The sequence below is a fragment of the Pundamilia nyererei genome, unplaced genomic scaffold (assembly GCF_000239375.1).
Source record: "Pundamilia nyererei isolate P.nyererei 1_Seehausen unplaced genomic scaffold, PunNye1.0 scaffold00015, whole genome shotgun sequence".
Taxonomy (NCBI): Eukaryota; Metazoa; Chordata; class Actinopteri; order Cichliformes; family Cichlidae; genus Pundamilia; species Pundamilia nyererei.
The window spans coordinates 1,819,262-1,840,641 of record NW_005187416.1 but is presented as its reverse complement, the minus strand read 5'-3'; the positions used below and the strand labels follow the sequence as shown (position 1 = coordinate 1,840,641).

The 21,380-nt window shown below is 40.2% G+C and overlaps 2 protein-coding genes across 6 annotated transcripts in view; both read right to left on the bottom strand.

Moving 5' to 3' along the window:
* capn5b (calpain 5b) overlaps positions 1-14,754 on the bottom strand; it is a 53,212-nt gene extending 38,458 nt beyond the window's left edge. For all 5 annotated transcript variants that reach the window (XR_311507.1, XM_005725382.2, XM_005725383.2 and 2 more), the window contains exons 1-2: positions 14,540-14,754; positions 1,749-1,922 (exon numbers count right to left, since the gene is read on the bottom strand). Coding sequence is in view for 4 of the 5 variants with exons in the window: in XM_005725382.2 (XP_005725439.1) it covers positions 1,749-1,913 (165 nt within the window). In the remaining variant the exon portion in view is untranslated. The remainder of the gene's footprint in view (positions 1-1,748; positions 1,923-14,539) is intronic.
* Positions 14,755-18,641: 3,887 nt separating this feature from the next.
* LOC102215703 (cullin-5) overlaps positions 18,642-21,380 on the bottom strand; it is a 15,523-nt gene continuing 12,784 nt past the window's right edge. Inside the window, exons 16-19 of the mRNA XM_005725381.1 lie at positions 21,081-21,244; positions 20,827-20,945; positions 19,855-19,978; positions 18,642-19,700 (exon numbers count right to left, since the gene is read on the bottom strand). Coding sequence (XP_005725438.1) covers positions 19,506-19,700; positions 19,855-19,978; positions 20,827-20,945; positions 21,081-21,244 — 602 coding nt within the window. The 3' untranslated portion in view covers positions 18,642-19,505. The remainder of the gene's footprint in view (positions 19,701-19,854; positions 19,979-20,826; positions 20,946-21,080; positions 21,245-21,380) is intronic.

Genomic DNA, 21,380 nt, shown 5'->3' with positions numbered 1-21,380 from the left:
AAATCTCATTTTATTAATACCATAATATTTTGATCTACAATGAACTGTGTATAATTAGAATTAGAAAGTAGAATAATTTAAACTTACATTTAAAATGTAAGTGTGGAAAATGATAACAGTAATACTCTGGAAAAATTCAATAATTCTACCGCATTAAGAGTTAGCAAATAGAGCTTGTAACTGTGGGTTAACACATAGATTTACTGAAACTACATGTAGCACAATATTTATAGAAATAGTAATTGAATGAAAATATATCAATAATAAAAAAACAAGAAAGAGTTAATATGGAGTTAATATTTAGTAATGGTAGCTAGCTATATGATATCCAATGCGCAAAGTAACTCAAACACTTGTATTTATCTACTGCAATCATTGAATATTTACATGTATTTAGTTGCATTCACACTTAGACAGTTCATCCTCATTTCATGAAAATCTGGGTCAACCCCATGGAAATACAGTGATAAATGTTACTACTACCAAGCACCAACAACAACAGTTAGTTAGCAACATCTTAGCACAAATTATTTCCAGAGATTCAAACGCACATTGCTCCCACATATCTTTCAGTGGGTGAACTGATCTTGGACCAAGAATAACAGCTTGTTACTCCTTCTGTGCAAACATACATGTTAGAATTACTGGAGCTGCTTTTCTACAGACATTTAAATAATACAGGCAAAAAAAAGAGGTCGAATTTCAGTGAAGCTGAAGCTTATTGAGGCTTCTTACTGGTAGAATTGGAAACACTGGCCACAAATGCTGATTGGTTGAGTCCAGAAATGTTTGTTGTATTTAGTGTGCCTTAAAGGAATGAAAGAGTTAACTGTAAAGTGGTGGTTAGGAGTGTTCGGTACCATTATCATATTTGAATCTTCTCAGATATCGCAGAGTTTGTATTCTACCTAAACCAGCTTGAGTCTGTCTTTTTTCTTCTAACGAAACTTAATAATATCTACCATTGTGGTCAGAAATGTACATTTGTTCACCAAGACGAATGTCTTGGTAATTTGAGGCTTTTAATGATTTGTTTGAACTGTTCTTTTTCCATGGTGGAATGATTGTACAGTTTTATTATTTATTGACAATTCATATCTGGACACAGACACTTTACGCCTTAGCAGTTTTAAAACTAAACAATACCTAAAAAGCACCAAATGTGTTACTCGAAACCAAGTTTTTATGTCATTCTTTATGGTAATTATATTATTAGCCAATCAGTAACCAATCCATGAGGTTTGTTTTTATCAAAATATAAGTACCGAAAGTAAAAGTAGTAATTACTAAGAATAATATGCATTACAGACTATATTATTTAATCTTTAGATAATTATTACATCACTTTTGATTTTCAGCTGGAGATTATTTTAGTTTCTTATTAACCGCTGGGTAACTTCAGCTATAAAAATATAGTGTAACATACTTTTAGATCATCTTATCCAAGGGGCAGTGCCCCTCTGTTCGCCCCCCCCCCTCTCTGGACACGCCCCTACAATCGAGTGATTTCATCCAGTACAGCACAGATATCAACACTCTTGTTTGGTTCAGTGCTTACCTGTAGATACTTTTCCTCATACAAAAATAAATAAATGGATTTAAAAATGCTAAAACACATTTCATTAGCAGTTTGGTGAACTGTAAAATTAATACCTGTATATTTATATTCAGCAGCAGCAGTAAACCTTTAATGCTGCACTTTTAATCAGATTTATCAGTTTTTGTTTTGCTGAAACAAGCCGACCTACCCGAGGCCTCTTCCAGACGACACGTCCGATCCTGTTACCCTGGTAAAAGAGCGAGTCGTCTGTGGCGGGGAAGCGGGGGTCCTCGAAGAGCAGGCCACTCTGCAAGCACTGCCTCTTCAGGGTGGAGTACTGCTGCCCCTCGAAGGCCTTCACTGAAGTGAACATGCTGCAGCCCTGGAGGACACAACGCAGATGGCAATGAAGTACAGATCTGCATCCTGTCATCACACCACCCTCCTCTTCTGTCATTGACTTTCACACACACATTTCAGCATCCTCTCTGAAAAAGCACCATCTTGTGTAATTTCTGAAAATAAATTTCCTTCCTGCTCATCTGGTTTTCAACTCACAGTCATCCCAGCAGACTGACAGCCGAATCCAGCAGACGGTAATACCTTAGCAGCGAAAGCTCTCAGTGGAAACAGAAAGTCGATGTGCACTGCTGCCTTGAGCACAGCCAGGCTTCACTGGGTCAAAATGATTAATCTGTCAATTCACTGATATCCTCCTGGGCCTAATTATCACTGCTATGCATTAAAGGAGTCACATATACATTGATCAGCTTAGGGCAAGCAGGGGAACCGGTGAGGGAGGGAGGAGGCAAACTAAGAACTATTGAAGGGATAATCAATACTGAGACACTGAATAAATGGCACACCGTTCCACATATCACTAAGTGCTTACTTAACATACATCACTAGGCTACACATCGATACAAAATGAACAAAATAAAACACTTACACATTTATATACACATTAAGCAAACACAAACGAATGTTATAATTTATTTGGAGCCACATTTCCCCCATACTAATGAATAAAATACTTTTCTTCATTCTTTTTAGCTCCATTTTGGTCTCCACCAGCGATTTAAAAATATCTTGTTTTCTAGCTGTTCGGAGCTTCCACCTCACACTTCTGTCTGTTACGCATTCACACTTCAGATTAATATTATTCACAGTGAAAGCAGTCAAATATCAGTATCAGCCCCAAAATGTGTGGTATCGCTAAGCCTCAGAGCTCAAATTTCTGAGCATCAGCACAAGTAAAAATATAATATATGCCACTTTCAGGTAGATATGGCCCCTTATTGATAAAAGACACAATAACCAAAGGTGACATCAGTCACAGCTAGAAGTGCATGTTTTCTTAGCAAATTACTTATTAAATGTGATCTATTATTATCGTATCCACATTCTTATTTTTGGAGTTTACTAGAGTAGCTTTGCATCAACTATGTGCCTGAAATAGTCATATTAGCGATATGGCTTCTTAATGACATCATAAAGAGCCAAGAGTAGAAAAGAACTGTCTGAAACTGAGCCTTTTTGACTCACAGAGATTGCTTACACATACATTGTACATATGTGTAACTTAAGCCTCCGCCACTGTAACATATGTACACGATAGAAAATAAAACAACAAAGTACACAAGGTCAACTTTAAAAGTCTGACTTTTAGGACAAATCAGCAATATCTAACAGGGTTTTAATCTTACCGACTGTTTTTAAATAACTCATCATATTTATTAGTTTTACTGTCAGAATGTCAGAAACAGGTAGCTATCCCTAAGCACTGGACTCAACACAACTGACAACTCTTTATATTTAATTAAAACCTCAGAAACAGTCAATATGCTTTTCAGATGCACAGAATTATTCATGTCTGAACTTTTCATGGTCAGCAATTTGCATATGTCCTTTTCTATCAGTGTCACATCATAATCAATACCTCTGCCAGCAGAACTATTGACAACTTATGAAATCAGAGCCTCGCTGTAAGGCATTTAAGGCAAAATCATACTGGCTGATTAGAAACTGAGTTTATTGACTGGTGATAAAAATATATTTTCTTATTTTGTCTGACGGCAGAATTTTTAAATTATTATTGATTAACTCACCTTATTATTTACCCAGTTACAGTGTCACAAAGTAGTTCCTCTGATGTTTCCTGAAAACACTTATCACTAAAAAGTTCTTATATTGTCTTACCTCACAAGTCTAATCATAATAAGCTAATCTAATATTTCACACATTAAGAAAAGTTTGGAAATAAATATCCAAAGTCTTAATGGTGCAGCTTAACCCTACATACCCACAAAGAGACTCTCAATCCCCACACTGGGAATCATTGACTTGAGATGGGATGGCATTTAGCTAATCCGTAACTTGGAGGCATACACCCCTGATCAATTCATTTTATACGTTCCAGTCTAAGAGCAGTAGAAGACTGCACACTGGCACTCTTACATTGCTATTACACAGACTCTGTGTGCTCGGGAACTGGCAGGTTAAAGACTGTTTTAATGTTGAATCTAGCTGTGTTTGTACCTCAAATTAGTAAACCATGAAAAACATTAATTTTCTAAATATTTTGTTCTTATAATGTTCTTGATATTAATTAAGAACAGTACTGCATGTATGGAAAGGTCTTATAGACAAGTAGAAGTCAGGAGAAGACAAATGCCGATCATGCAGATCAATAAGTCTTGTTGCACTCAAGGTTAATGTGACATCCTGCTTTATTTTGATTGATTTGCCAAGATGCACATATAATTAGTACAGCGCCATGAACCATTATTAGACCCTGAACACTTATCAACTAATAAAATGACTGCTGGCAGGAAGAAATGTAAACAAAGAAATATCAACACCAGGAGAAAAACACAAATATTAATAATTACAGTTGATGCAGATAAACACTGGATTAGTGTTACTATGGTTGTGGTCAGAAGATAATACACACTCATCATGGACATGAAGGTCCTGATAATTTGGGGCTTTTGATTAGATTTTGATTAATTCCTTGAACTGTTCTTTTTTTCAAGGGTGCAATGATTGAACAGCATACATCTTTAATGACTTAAAATAAAATTGGGTGCACAAGTTCAAATTTATTTTGGATTTTCTATAATCCACACAGGATCAAAAGAACACAGACTCAAAGACATGCATATACTTCCACATATTTGGTTAAATGTCTCTGTGCATCGACCAGACACTTATGGTAGCCATCACCAAGTTTCTGGGTGGCTATCTGACCTTTGACCTCTTCTTGGAGGAATAAATAGAATTTATTCAATTTTGTTGGTTTCCTAGCATAGATGTGGCCTAGCATAGTTTGGGGCCTTGGAAGTGTTATTCTGCAAGCTTAATGTTAGCCAGTTGTATCCATTCTAAAACCAGTTTTAATACGTGTTTGGAATCATTACCCTGTCTGAACAACCAAATCTGTTCACATTTTATCGAGCTGTTGTTTTGCCCGAAACGCCAGAATCTCAGGTTAAATTTTGACAACCGCTGAACAGCTAAAACAGTAAATGAGACACGGTACAGGGCTTCTGCACAAAGAGGTTAACACAAAGCACAGACCCGCCGACGCATCAGAATCAGTGAGATGTCGGCTTTCTCACCTGACAGCACGTACACGGACACGCCATCGGGGCTGAGAGCCGACATCCCACTGTTTCTGGTACGTCGGCGGTCCGGTCTTTGTGTTTACGTCTTTTTTGCGCTAGATTCTGAAGCTGCAGGTTTCATCACTATCCAACCAAACCAGCAGCAAAAGAAGATCCAAACTACGCTTCACATTTAGCTTCACATAAACATCGCCATGAATTCCCTCTTACTCTTGCTGTTTTGCTTCCACCACAATAAAATAACACTTCATGCACAACTCTCTCTCTCTCAGTGTACTTCAAGACAGTTTCCCATCTAAAATCTCTGTTTTCTGCATTATTTGCTTGCTTATTACCCGCCAGTCTACCATAATGCACAGCGCTGTCGGCCACTGTTTTTTTTTTCTTTTAATTTAACTGACTTCCGACAAGAAAATCTCATGTCTGCTGTTCAATACTGAAGAAATGTAAACATTTTAAAATTACGCAAAATTGCAAAACGCTTAGCCGTGTCTCTAATTAAACCTCTGTAACTTTGCTCTGCTTCACTTCAGCAGCATCTGGTAATGTTTATATGTTGATTCATGGTTTTCTTTAGTTTTTGTTGTATTGCAGAATATTTTTAAGGGTTTCTGCTATAAAAAGCCAGGCCAGGAAAATCTCCTTCATGTTTTTCTGTTTTATGCTCAGTTACTTTGACGTAACGACATCTGCTGTGATGCTTACACCTTTGATAAAGTCTCAGAAGTGTCAGCTTTCTTTTTATAGATATAAAAATATGGATATGTACTAATAAATGATCAGAATTATAATATTTCTGACTGTCTGAGGCAAAATTTCCCCGATTCAAATCGAATCGATCGAATCAAATCGGGACCTTGTGAATCAGAATTGAATCCATTCTAGAAATCAGTGACGATACCCAACCGTAGTAGTCCTCCTTCATTTATATACTGATACTAGCGGCTACAAAACAGCCCCAAAGCATGATGCTGCCAATACTATGCTTGACAGTCGGTACAGTGTAAACCTAAAGCATCACTCTATAAAATATTTAAGTGAGGGCGTGCACATATTTGAGCCTGTATGTTTTAGTTGCTTATACTTGGCAAATCAAACAATACACATAACCTGTCAGATGCACTCTCGGGTGCATTATGAGAGCCTGCTGTTTTAAAGCTAACACGTTCTGAATGCTAAAAAGACACCAGTGTATAATCCGGCTGCTTGAGGCACTCGAGTCTTTGTAGGGCTCAGCTTTTAAGTGACGCTGTGCTCCAACACAGAGTCAAGGGGGAGATGTTCAGATTAAGTGGGAGGGCTTATTCCGCTACAGCTTTTCAAACTCATCTTAAATCATCTTGAAACTCACAGATGAAATGCTCTTGTGATGTTGTTTGGATCATACTGCAAACTGAAGTGTGCGGAGAAAAACCTGCTCAGAGAAATGGAAATGTATCCCTGTTAAACTTGGTACTGAACCAATCTGCATCTGAACAAGGTCAACTCTGAAGCAGTAAATCAGCATTTTCTGCCGTAAAATGACCTAATACATTCAACAACAACTGAAGACTGGAGAACAAAACATGTGTGCATGTGCCGGTGGTATTAATGTATAATGTAAAATGTCTCAGTATTTCTCAGTATAGTAAAGTAATAAAACCAAATCCTGCTTATGTCTCTTTATGCCAGATTACTACGCAGCACTGCTATTAACATAAAGTGTTTTTTAATTGGGCTGAGATGACCTGTTCACCTTCCAGCAGTGCTCAATGACATCTAATATCTTTGGGAAAATGAGGAGAACAGAAAATTGAGAGCAGCCCCACTGAAAGTACGTCAGCAGCTAAATGAAATCTAACCACAGTACCTTTCAAACATTATTAACCTGAAGGATTTAAGGACTAACTTTTTCTGACACTTTGAGAAATCTCATGCTTTCAGCAGACATTCATGTGTTCAAAGCAAACTTTAAACATCCTGCTGCAAGTGTGGTTTTCAGATATGTCACATTACCTACAGCCTGTATCTGATTAGTCTCTAACCTTAATTAAAGAAAATAGCCAGTAAGTTCACTTTACAGGAATTAACAAGCTATCTCACTCTTGAGTGAGTGATAAAGTAAATTCCTGGGGGAATGAGGAGGTCGCAGTTGGAAGCAAAGTCTGACAGATGGCCTGGTGACTTGGCTCGTGACTGCAATGGGGAAAACCATGCTGTCATCTGGCCTCTGTGGACTGCCAACAGGATCACCTGCAGAGAACGAATCCTGAGAAGCTGCTGGGCTGCATTTCTTCACTACTGTGGCAAGAACAGCAACAATCACTGCTGAAAATTAAAGCTGCAAGGTTTCTACTATGATTATCTGTCAGTATGTGGCACATTTAAATCTAATTTTCAAACAAATTCTCTGTTCCATGAAGCAGGATGATCCATAAACTTGACGCCTGCACTTCCCATACAGTCTCCTATGCTGGTACATTTGCTATTTTAGTACTTTTGCTTCTTTTTATTCATCTGAGAGAAAAACTACTGCTTTAATCCGCTACTGGATAATCCATCCATACATTTTCTGCCGCTTATCTGGGTTCGGGTCATTGGGGGACACCAAGACGTTCGCAAGCCAGCTCAGACATAATCTCTCCAGTGAGTCCTGGGTCTGACCCTTGGCCTCCTCCCAGTAGGACATGCCCAGAATACCTCACCTAGGAGGCTATCAGGTGGAATCCTAGTCAGATGCACGAACCACCTCAACTGACTCCTTTCGATGTGGAGGAGCAGCGGCTCTACTCCAAGTCCCTGTCGAATGACTGAGCTCAGCCACTTCTTCTCCTGGTAAGACGTGCCCAGAACACTAAGCAATCCTCGTCAGATGCCCAAACCACCTCAGCTACATTCAGCTCCCTCTTCACCATAATGGGCCGTATCTAATGCCCCTATCACAAAATCACTTTCCAATATAACTATATGCACATATACACTCACAAATACCCAACCCATTTGATAAATACACTCTAAAGCTGCAAAAATCTCCGTCCCGATGGCAGTACATCACCATCACTTAGGGTGGCTCACCCCCTTTCCCACCACTCTGGACTAACATAGTTGCATAGAGGGATCTCTGTGTTGTTGTCTTGCTGCTCCTCCACATCGAAAGGAGCCAGTTGAGGTGGTTTGGGCATCTGACAAGGATGCCTCCTGGGCGCCTCCTGGGTGAGGTTTTCCGGGCATGTCCCACCGGGAGGAGGCCCCGGGGCAGACCCAGGACCCGCTGGAGAAATTATATCTCTCGGCTGGCCAGGGAACGCCCTGGTGTTCCCCTGGATAAGCTGGAGGAGGTGGCTGGGGAGAGGGAGGTCTAGGCTTCTAACTGCTGTTTAACTGACACAGGTAGCAGGAACTGAAAGGTGAGGACTTAAGATTTATTTCAAAAGGATCACTCTGACTGGTTTATTGGAATCGCCTCTTTCTCTCTGATTGATAAATGATGAAGATCAGAAACAAAACATCTGCAGGTCTGGTTCTTTTCAAGCTCCCACAGCTTTTACTTGAAGTATAAGCCTCGGGATCCTTTCTTGTAAATGACACTTGTGGTTTTCATCAATTGCTAAATATATATTTTAATTTACATCCTTGGAACAATCCTGTGTTGCTGTGTCTTCCTGATCAGTCTAAAATTAAAACTCATCTTCTTTGTTTGTTTTTTGGACTGTTACCTATACACACATCAATCTGACATGGAGCTGAACTGAGCTGAACTCCAGTTCTGGCACAGATAGAGGATGAGCTAATGGGCCACTGTAGCCCCACTGTAAAAGTAAATCAGGATTATTTAGTACTGTCAATCTTGCAGAGCTCTCTAGCAGAAGAATAACAATATGAACCTAAAAATGAGATTAATAGGCCTCTCTTTAACAGTGGTTCTGTTCCATTAAGTGTCCCCCTGAGCAATGACAGCGAATCAGTGTACACAATAGCAGGGCCCTCCCTAAGTGGAGCACAACCACCATTAATGCACATGTGATTTTCCCGTAATGACATTTGAAAACGTCTGCTTTGAAAAAGGTCTACTGGTAGCCACAGGAGCTCTGATGTGGAAGAAATGCTGTTGGACTGCAGGCAGATGTTTGGGAAGACGTGCTTTATGATGATTTAAGACTTCAGCCCTCCTACGAGTGCGGAAAGAAAGCAGATGGGAGGTTTCTCCAATGGAAACTCAGTAAGAACTGCCTACGCTATGGGAACAAAGGGTGAAGCAAGCAAGTGGAGGCAGGGCAGACTCTGGTAGTCATCAAGAGGCTAAAAGCAGCCCATTTGGTTTCTCTGCCTCTTCAGAAATTACAAAGACAACACAACCAAGAAACTGTGAATATTAGGAAGATGGCATTTCCATCATTCAATAGAATTATCAAAATTTAACCATTAGAAGTGACCATGGCAGATTTTGTTTGGAAGTGAAAGCAGTCAGAATGAATAAATGAGGTAAATCCTGATGTAGCTGAGGAGGAGTGTGGAGGAGGAGGAAGACTTTTGAAAGGACAAAATGACAGTTAAAGAATTCCCAGCTCACACAAAGCACAAATCTCTCCCCCAAAACAATGGAGACATGATTAAGAAAACGACGGCTCATGCACTGGAGAGAGGTGAAACGCTGGAGGGAAAAGTCAGCCAATCAGCGATCAATAAGAATGAGGAAACAAAGGGCCCTTTCTGACAAATGTGAGCAACGCTGATGTAATAACAACATGTTGTTTAATGCATTGCTTCCAGCAGCAAATATTAATCTTCAACTGCGCTCTAAACTGTTGATCTCGGAAAACAAATTATTCACAATGCTCGCTTTTTCCTCATTTCTGACACTGGGCTTGTTCCCCTGTTTGTTTACACAACAGTGTTAGAAGCCTGACATCTTGTGAGGTTACAGATTTTGGTGGAGAGGCCGCGGCAGTGATAATAAACTGATTGCAGTCCCAGAATGATCTATGATCTTCGCTGTGAGTGAACAACACACATGAGCAAATGGCTGAATTCGAGCAAAGGTGCAGACTGCCAGCTGCCCTTGCTTCATTGTGCTATGCCTGCATTACTGAGCAGGAAGAGCTGCTGGTCAGCAGATGTCAACATTGATGTCATTCGACTGGTGCTGCCCAGTGCAGGCTGATGCATCGCAGAGTATCGATGATGGCAAAATGGCAAGATTTTGACATATGTGAATGCCAAACTAATTGAAAAAATAAATCTGCGGTTGGGTTATTATTGTAATCCACACTTATTGATTATTCATTAAGTTACCAACATCATGCAGATAACTGAATTCAACAACATGTTTTTTTTGCAGTAATTTTCTTAAACTTCATTTATAAGAAACACTGTTAGGCTTCCTCCAGATTGATCTTACTGTAGGAATGCTCTCTTCTGCTTACATGAACCAAAACATTAAGCAAGTTTGAGCTTTAAGGAGGGGGTGAAAGAGCACCGCTGTTAAAGAAGCAGGGGCACTGGATTTATAATGAGAAAACACTGACAGCCCTCTAGTGAAAAATGAATGCAAAGAGTATCGCATTATTTTGTTTTCTGACTCGAGCCTCCTTCTGTCGAGCCTCTTCTGCAGCACCACGAAGAGTATTCGTCCCACGGAGAGCTCCTGTTACACAGCACTGGGTGGGACCACGCTGAATCAATCACAAAAGAGTCAATCTTTGTTCGCGTTCCTGGACACAAAATGTCACGTGTTTTTCTTGATAGTCGACAGGGATTTGTGGGTAATGTATTTTTAGCAAAAAGTCTGGCATATTTTCTTTCTGCAGCTTGTCCAGATAAATTCGGGGGCTGTGTCACCATGTCAACCAAGAAATCTGAGCTTTCAAATCATGACATTTCTAAACACTAACCCGTTAGTGTTTTAATCCATAAACCTAACCTAAATTTTTAATAATCACAGCAACCTATTTTAAGTTAATAACATATTAAAAATAATCAATGCAGACTCATATTTTTTAATTTACTAATTTCAGTTTTGTGGCAGATGCATTAAGCCAGACAGAAATATCCTTCACCAGAAGAATTTCAGGACTTCTGCTTGGGAAGAAAGTCAAAACTTCCAAAGATTTAAAACTAAGAGATATAAAAGTAATATATATAAGTAAATTCATTTCATTGGAATGAAATAAATTAACATTTTTGTGCATTGTTGGTTTTAATCACACAAGCTGCTGCGCAACAAGTTTCCCTACTTGGGAAAATAAAGTGAAGTCAAGTCAGGTTCTACATGAGTCCATTTTTGAGTCCTTGAACACGTTTTCTTCAGCAGTCCGCCCTCATATCTACAGAATGCACATTTTCCACTTGCATAGGGAAAAAAAAATCTGCATTTGGAGGTTTGGTGGGTTGGTGATGGAGTGAATCGCTTTGACGCTCATGCCAGAGACAAAAGTTTACTTTTTTTGATAGCTTATTAATTAAAAGGATTTCATTTGGTTTCAGGACATAAAACAAAGCTTTACAATGTACAAAAAGGACCACTTCAGATATTTTCAATTATAGAATAATATCTAAATTATACCAACAATGAGGAGAACAGGAACTACAGCACTATATGTTAAACAGAAATGGGAAAAGTAACGCGTGAGTATTTCTGAGGATGAACGGTTGCAAATACGGAGACACAACAATCCACTATATCATCACATACTTCAAGAGAACGCGGTTTTCGAGAATTCAGTACAATTTTTTGAAATTTTGGTGATTGCCAAATACTGGGCTTTCATATACCAAGGTACCATATTTAGGTAATATGGAAGGAAATATTGTGTCAGTAGAAGAGAAGACAGCTTTAAAATCTTGTTAGTAGCCTGTAAGAAAGCAATCACAAAGCGATGCCACAAGCCAGATCCACCAAGGCAAGATGAATGGCTGAAAACAGTGAGTGAAATATTTGTTTTGGAGCGACTGACTCTGATCAGTCTGATAAGACGGAGACTGAGAGAAATGGAAGAGCTGGACCAAATTCAAGTATCAGTGACACAGTGAGGGATGAAAAACTACACAGTCAGGTTTAGGAAAAGATAAAGGTTTGGCTTATAACACGGTTATAAAGTGGTTACCAGGTCTTATAAAGCAAAAATTACTTACACATTCATGCTAAATGATAAAAAAAAATGTTTGTTTTTATCACCACTTCATGCTTTGCTACAAGTCTGTACTAAAACAATTCAAATAAAGTCATGTGTAGATCTCGAAATGCAGTCTTTGCACTCCTACAACTTCCAAATGAGAAGTTTTTCTGTGTGTCAGAGTAAACTCACAAACAATGACTCTACTGTGTGTTTTGCTTAACCTTACCCACACTCAGGTTCTTCTTACTTTTAGGTAAGCTGTTAAGTCTGTAGGCATATTTCCATTTAATCTGTTAGCAAATTAGGAGCTTGGGGCACGCCTGCCTTCTCCTGTGGATTCTTGATAGAGGAACCAATGAAATTACCTCCATATTATACCAGCAAAGAGACAGAGAGTTCCTTTAAGAGCATTAATGGTTAATGTTAAATAGACTGGTTTTTATATAAAGCTTTTCTACTCTACTTAAACACTGAAAGCGCTTTCCGCAAAATGTCTCATTCCCCCATTCACACCCAAGTGCTAGCATTTACGCACAGCAATCTAAGGACCACGGACAGCTCCTGGGACACAGCACTGAATGGCAACGAGTCTTCTAAGCTAGTCAGAAAAACACGTATCTAATCAGATCTGGGGGGAGAAGGCATCACTGAATAATGATGTGCAAATGAGTCCACACACACCCTGGAATCACAGTAAGAGGCTGTTCTTCTGTTCTTTTAGCTGTTGCTCACGACGCATGCAGGAAATTCACACACTAGAGATGATAAGGGTGTATGTAGAGCAGAAATGCAGTGTAGGTGGGCTGTAGCGTTGTTAACTTAAAGAGTGATGTGAATATTGCACGTTTCCATCTGGTTTTGTATGGATAGACAACACTTTGAGTCACAAAAACAAAAACAACAACAACGGAAAATAAAGATTATTGAACCGATTTGAGCTTAAGGCCGAGGCACCCCACAGGAAGGATGTGGTGAATGTGTGGTCAGATATCAGAGTGTGTTCAGGTGGATCTGGATGTGGTGGTGGTGGTCAGGGAGTGACTGATTGAGTCTGCTTCTGCTGACAGACTGATTACGCTCTGAAGTGAACAGGGAGGAGTAATGCACCAGAACACCACGGAAAGAGAGGGAGAGAGAGGAGAGGGAAGGGTGTGCCAGACCATCCTTCATCCACCGCCCCCACCTCTCTCCTGCATCACGGAGGAGGGCTATCCCAGCTTCCCCCATCCTCCCAGCATCGTGATCTCCCCTCTGCAGTATCTCCTTGTGCTTCTGTGGGCTTGGCCGTAACACACAACACTTATGCCCAAAGTCCACCCAGGCCAGACTGTTTCACTTTTAGCTACTCATATGACACTTATATGATGAGATAGATAAATGTTACATTATGTGGTTTTTAATTATTATAAGGTGTTAGGTAAACCCGACAAAAAGCTGACATTTTGACCATTATCTTCTCTTTAATGAACAATAATGGCACATATGAAGTAGCGATTATTGGGTTTACACAGTTTACCTGGCATGAATCGGATTAAGGTTGAATGCCAGTAAAAACATGCTGAGAGTGTCCACTTTTAGACCCTGAAAGCTGGCAAGTGGTCCAAACATAGACTATTAATGTGCATCCACTCCCCTCTGGGTTCTCTGCAGAACAATATAGTTGTGCAATTACTAATTTATTACTCCGAGGGGAGTGGGGGAGAAAAACAGGCAGCACAGAGTCACGCAGAAAGTCCCTGTTTGAGAGGAAAACTTACTGAGAAAGGCTTTAATTTTCCAGCAGGAGCCATTACTACTGATGTGAGTGATATTTGGTGAGGGTAACAGCAGCTCGCTCAGATATGGCTCCCACACAGATTTACTGCAACTGTGGCTGTGCATTGTAAATATGAAACGAGAAGGTAAAAGACTAAGCACCTTTGAAACAGTGGATATGCTGCAAGCCCTGAAATGCACAGGCAAGACCAGTAAAGCCTGGAAGAGTGGCTCTCCCGTCCAAGATGCACAGTATATAGCGCTCTTTTTGCGCAAAGTAAAAGCTGCTTTCACACCGGTGCAATACGAGTTCACTCCCACCCCCCATCCTCACCTCTTGTTATCGGCTCGGCAGCCCTGGACACAGAGGCCGTGTAAATCATACGACAAGTAAGTAACAGGATATCGAATCTACCGAGATTTAACTCGCTGATCGCCGACTCTCCATCTCCGGCAGCCCTTCACACAGCACCTGCCTGCCAAGGGGGAGAGCAGCCTGAAGCGGCTTAAAACAGCACCCTCACCTGAACCGAGGCCTCTCCCGTGGCAACGTGGGTCTCTCTCGGGTCCTCCTCCGCAGGGGGGGAGCGGGCGAGGGAGGAGGGGGATCCAGCCGGTCCGGCTCTCGCTCTCCGGGGCTAGGGGGGGTGGGGGCTGCTGGGATTCCTCTCCACGCGCTCCCTGGTCCGCCGACGGAGCTCCTCTCTCCTCCTCTCCTCTCCTTACCCAAGCAGCGTCAAGCTGCGGATGGAAAACGAGAAGTTCCGCTCTCTTGATTTCAAAATAAAATTTTTTTTAAAAAATGTACACACATGACCTGTAATATAGCCAGCGAAACAGCAGGGGGCGCCATAAAACAACCCCCAGCCCCTAATTAAGATGACCAGGAGCTTAACGTTTACTTCTAAAAAATGAATTAATTACAAAATAAAAATATGTAATTTTTCGCACATTATATTGTGTATTATATTGTGTTTGATTTAAATAAAAGGACACTTAGTCTTTAGTTCCTTGTCCTTTAGTCTTTCTTTCACCAAAGCAAATTTTGCTCATAAGTCGCTAGCAAGTGCATGCTAATTGGTACATTGTGCCATTTCCAAGCCATAACTCGACTCAAAGAGCAGTTAAACCATAACATTAACTACTAACTGAGTAGAAGCTGATTACCGTGGTCGAAGGCGACTGTTATCAAGATGATAAAAATATCCTGGACAGGTGCCAGCTTCATGCCTGAAATCAAAATGGCAGATACTGTGACGTCCATAGAGACAGGTATTTTTACTTAGTTATTGATATTTTAACTTTGAATTATTGTCTGCATATATTGCGCTTTTGGGATCTTTTAAAGTGTTTATCTTGAACTGACAACTTTGGTTACACTCCGTACTCACTTCTGTAAAACACCAAATTTTAAGCTGAATTTCCTTTTCTACCTCATTTTCCACATTTAGCCGACTTTTTCTCGGGAAGAAATAGCACCTGATTTGTTAGTTCTACCAGAGGGTTTGTTAACACCGCGCTTCAGTGCGTTTTATTTTGAAGGTACAAATGGGAAATTGTGTATCTCCTTTGCTTCCTCGTAACGGGAATCCTCAATATTGGGCTGTACACAGTGCGCATGCGCTCAGTTAACGGGCCTGCTGTAATCCCCTTTGTCACAAATAACAAGAGGACGCAATCTGCTGTAATTAAGGAAACTATCCGCCCAATTACAGGTTTCCACTTATGTAACAGTTAAGGTCATTAAAACAAAAATAAACACAGCTAGGTTTATTTGATATTTCTCTTTACAAATTAAAACACAAGATCTGTGCTTTGCAAAGTGCAATCGTGCAGTCCTTTCATCAAAAACGCAACAAATTCACGCAGTAAGCCCTCAATTTCAAATGTAAAGCAAAAGTGTTGGCGAGGAAATTTAATATAACAATTACCAAGTATTAAAAAGAAGGTGATGATGAGATTTTAATAGTCTTCACGAACTCTGCCATTGCTCATTTAATTTCCTAATTAACTGACTGATTTTTGAAAAACAGAAAAATAGTGATACGTGACCCAGAGTCAAAAGTGACATCATTGTGCATCATTTGTGTTTTAAAACCAAATCTTAAAAATTATAAGTAATAACTATTTAAAAATAAAACGGAACCGCCTCACGTTTCAGGAGTTTTGGAGCTTTTTGCGTGACAAAAGCATCACTGGATTTCAAAAAACAAACAAACAAACAAAAAAAAAAACTTTAAATATTTCGCTCTTGATGAATTAACATATGAGCAAAAACGTTGGAGCTTAATAGTTGTTTTATTTTTCCTTAAGTTTTCCTGAGAGTACAGTACTTAGTTACATCAAGCCCGTGCAAGCTTACCTTACCAGTGAGAAACTGAGGTGAATTATACCTCCACAAGTGCGTGTAAAGGAGGTTTTTTTTTTAAGGTGATGGATTTTCATATGCACACTCACTGCTGTGTAGAGTCCAGATTTTTTTGCTGAGGCTCTGGCACCATCTGCTGTTCAGTGACCACCTTTATAATGCTGCTGGGAATATCATTTATCTACAGGTGAACAAGCTGCCTTTAACGTGAGCGTCAGATTTAATGATGGGAAGAAAAAAAAAACACAATTTTGTTAAACAAAATCTAATTCTAAGTGCTCAAAATATCTCCATGTTTAATGAAAAGAAAATTTCATGGTCCCCAGAGGATGAGTGCCACTTATTTTAAGAGAACCAAGTGGCCTTTCCTCCAGCATCACTAGTTGGTCAAAGTTTTCACTGATCCAGTGAAGTACACTATATGGACAAAAGCACCGGGCCACCCACATAGGAGCTTCTTGGCCATAGAAACACATACCATGAAGCTCCCATTGCACCGTTTTTCTGCCGATGTTAATGATAGGAGGGAGTCTGGAGCTCTGCAGACGCATTGGCGACTGTTAGGCACTATGCACCTTAGCACTGGTGACTCTGCTCTCCAACTACGTGGCTGGAGACTAGTTGCTGTTGCTTCCACTTTGCAATAAGGCTACTTAAATACTGTAATATCTCAGAGGGAGGACTTGTTGCAATGATTGCATCCTATTACAGCACCACACTCGAATTCTATGAGCTCTTTGGAACAACCTGTTCATTCACAAATGTTTGTAAAGGGAGACTGCATGGCAAGGTGCACCTGCAGCAATTCAAAGAGATAAATACTTTTGTCTAAATAGTGTATGTTAAAATCAGCATGACGTATAGGCACAAAAACCTGGGACAGCTGTTGTCCCAAGAGAATCTATGCCAGAATTATTGGTGATCTCTGATTGGCCCTGGACTACAAGAGGGTACTTTTACAACACAACTGATATAATTATTACTAAAGTTCATAAAGATGATGTATTTTGGTCGCTTAATAACTTTTCACCTTGCATCAGTATTTACTGTTGGTTTTGGACCACGATCCTGCAAATTAATAATAATAATAATAATAATAATAAAAAAGAACATTTTAGATGAGCTCGAAGTTGTACTCATTATAGCAGCACTTAGCTGTAACATCTTAGATTTACTCACTATTAAATTAACTACCATACCAGAGTGTTATCCGATAGGCGAACCTTGGGTGTTTATTAACACAAGAAACTGCAACAGCCCTCCTGGCCTATAAATGGAGGCTGAAGGAAGCCTTTCATGATTAATGGTTCAAAATAAGTTTTACTTGGTTCATGCTTGATCCATCCATCAGTTCCACTCTGTCTGACACAGGGGGTAGGTGGGGTTTTTGTGCTCACATCCAGAGCCGTATACCTGAGATGATCATACCATGGGTGTTTCAAGGAGTCTGAATCTTGAGCTTTCAGCTCACAGGGATTACTTGAACATGGCTAAAATTCGAAAAGGAGTACATGTATGACTGAAAACCGGTGGTGACGAGTGAGGAGAGAATCTGCCGGAGAAACCGAGGAGCACGGCACCGCGACTGGCTCATCGTCCTTCTTTGTGATGCTTCCAATGAGCACATTTTTAAACAGTGGGCTTCTTGTTTTATTCCAAACTAGCAACTGATCCCAGGAAAGTCTGGGTACCTCTGGGCTAAAGTAAACTTGCTGTAGTGCCAAATTATAAGAGACACTTTGTGTGAAAACAAAACAACTGGCAGTCTATTATAAACCTACACTGCATTCTCCACAGTCTCTTCCTGCTTGGTTACAAGGTGTAGCTTTGGGAAAAATGATTCATTGATAGCTTCTTGACACAGAATGGAGGTTTCTAGCATAACTTCACCTACTTCCTAGGTTCGTTTAGAAGAACCAAGGGTCTGAAGAGGTCGAGGCTCTAGCAACACTTGCAGTATAAACAGCAGCTTTATTACTTGACTAACGCGTTTTGGCTTGTGGTGCTGATCAACTAATAAAGCTGGTTTTTTTTTTATCCTAGTTTAGAGTTGCTGGAGCTTCAACCTCTTTAAAGCTTCTATGAACAACATATTTGAGTGAAGGAAGCGTACACTGCTCTTAGCTCTGCCTGGAAACAGGCTTGTAAATGACTCCAAATATACCTCAATTGAGGGCAATTAAGAGGATTGTTAGGGCTTCCTTTTAAAAAAAAGAAATCACCTAAACTGTTCATGTGATGAAAGACAAGCCTACATGTTGTTTTATAATAAGGTGCTGTTTATTTCATCATTTCATTATTCACATCTCACAGTACACTTTCTTATAGCTTTGAATTGTAGTTTTTAACCATGTGTAATACTGACCTCAGCCTCCTCTCCCAGGCTTCCTGGCGTCACCCCCACCTCTGTTCCTGGGTACATTTTGTCGCAGGGACTCGGATTCTAACTTTTTACCCAGGGCCAGAGGCTTGAGGGAGTCTGGAGCTGGCTTTAGATTGTTGTCTGGTTCAGTCCTGCAAACTGTGAAGTGCTTATCTTGTTTTGTTTATTTATTCACACAAAGTCCAGATTAAGTGTTTGATCACTTTAACTGCAGAGAGCCGCCACCATAAACAGGTTATAGCAGCCTTCGAGGGACGCGGGCGGCGCTTTATTCAACGTTCAGATGATGTGGATTTGGCATGGATTAAAAGTGGACTGCAGGTATTTTGAGTTCCTCGGCCTTTTCCTGTCAGCATGCCTTCAGAAGTGTGCAAGCACTGAGCAGGAGTGTTATAGTGGCTGCCCCGATGATGCACCACTGCATCACAAGCAGACCATTAAAGATTAACAGCCTCATCTGGACGGCAGAGGAACCCCGCCGTAACTAAAAATACTTATGATCACTTGGTGCAGACTCCCACTGCAACTGGTCTTTGTTTTTGTTTTTTTTTATGTCTGTACAACTTTAAGGGAGGAAGTTGAATTTTTTTAAATAGGACTCAGTCTTAAAATTCATGCCTCCCTGCACAGGATTCTTTGTTTTTTTAAATAAAGGACGGGGAGCCTGGAAGTATTCTAGTGTCCATCAGGCCTGATCCACTGAAACCAAAGTCAGAACAAGTCGTCCTAATGTGCTCTGCTATGCCATGTAGATGAAGGTGTTTATATCCGTCTCATCCCGCTTTATGTACTTATGGTCTATCAGCCACTCAATCTGCTCCTTGATCATCTTCTTCTGTGGTAAAAACATGTTCTTTAGGATTTCCACCAGCTCCGTCTGCAGCTGAGCGTTGTTGATGCGCTTCCTCATCTTCATTATTTGGATGATGGCCTCCTGGACGTGAGAAAAGGAAAAGAAGAGGGTGGAAAAATAACAAAGCAGGTCAAGAAACTGCACCGTGAGGCTCTTTATTCACAGTAGGTGGAGTTCAAAACAATTGAAGATGCACCAGCCTCTCCACCTGCATGCTGCGAGCTCATCTCTGTACCTGTGTTCTTAGTATCCTGAGCTGGACGATGCCCTCGTTCTCCTCCTCTCTCATTCGCTCCGTGGTGAGCTGCAGCCGACCGATCAGGTTGATCTTCCCCCTTTTCTGAACCTTGGAATTTTTTCTGTAAAGTTGAATTTGAAAAAGAAATGCCCCGGGTCAGCGTATGGACCTGTGGTCTCAACTAAGATATCTGGTCTGCAGTGTGACCATTTAATCACCAACTATTAACACCATCATCACTGGTCTGTTCGCACTAACAGCAGTGACGCAGAGAGGCCCGGAAGAAGCTGCTGCACCTCTGCACACCGCCATATTGTCTAACCCTGCTTACCTAAGCTATTATTTATTTAATAGGGTTTTTATTTATAATAATATTATTTGTATTACATTTGCATATATTTTTATATTACTTATTATTACTAGTTTCAAATCACAAAAATGTTATTAGACAAAAACTCTTTTTTTCTCATTTATATAATGCATTCTCATTTATCACTGCAACAATTTCTTGCGTTCGTAGAAAAACTTCATAAAAAATTAAGGGAGCCTCAAGATTTTTGCATAGGGCTGCACATTTAAAGCACATCTAAGATCCTGTTCTTAAAAACAAAAGTGTTTTCAAATTAAAAAGAGAATGAAGTGATTTTGAATCTGAAATGTTCTTATTTTTGGAATATGATAATTTCATTCAATAACCTCTCAGCATCTCTAGTGTCCCTCAAGTACATCTGATGCTATAAATGTGGTAAAAGCTGAAACACATGCACAGAGCTAAACTTCCAAACACTCAAAAGTTATGTAATGGATTTTATGAGTCATTTGGAAACAACAGAGTGTGCAAAATTATATTTCTTCCTCACTAAGACCAGACTGTGTATTAAAACTTCACAGAAAGAACTAAAGAGGCAAAGTTGTGAATAAGAAGAAGAAGAAGATGAAGAGAGGAACAGGGTGAACGTGATCACTTACATGAGAGAAAATTCCTGGTTGACATAGAATAACGTTCCTTCTGCAAAGTCTTTTGGCGAAGACACTGCCGGGTCATAGAGCAACACCTGCCTCTTGAGTTTGGGAAACGCTACCAGAGACTGGGCGAACAGAGAGGTTTAAGGAAAGAAACAGAAAATTTTGTATTAATCAAACAAAAGAACAAACTTGTTTGTCTAAGACGTGATAGAGACAGTCATCTACAGTTCACAGGCACTTTTGTCCTCGTTGTTTACCCAGAGAGTGCGCCGCAGCTCTGCATCGGGCAGCTCAGTGGCTAATTTGAGGTTTTCGAAGCTGATCCGCTCCCTCGGTCGCTGGTTCCAGGCAAACAGCACCGCCAGCTGGAATGTGGTCACCTCCAGGTCATACTGGCCCACCTCGTTCTTAAACGTTATCTGGAGAAGTACATTTTATTTAGTTTGATTACTAAGTTCAAACAATAAAGAAATAATAGATCGCGGGAGGAGTACATGTGCACGGTCGAAACTCTCCTTTGTAAAAAGTTTGAAGGAACTGCCTGGAAAATGTTCAAT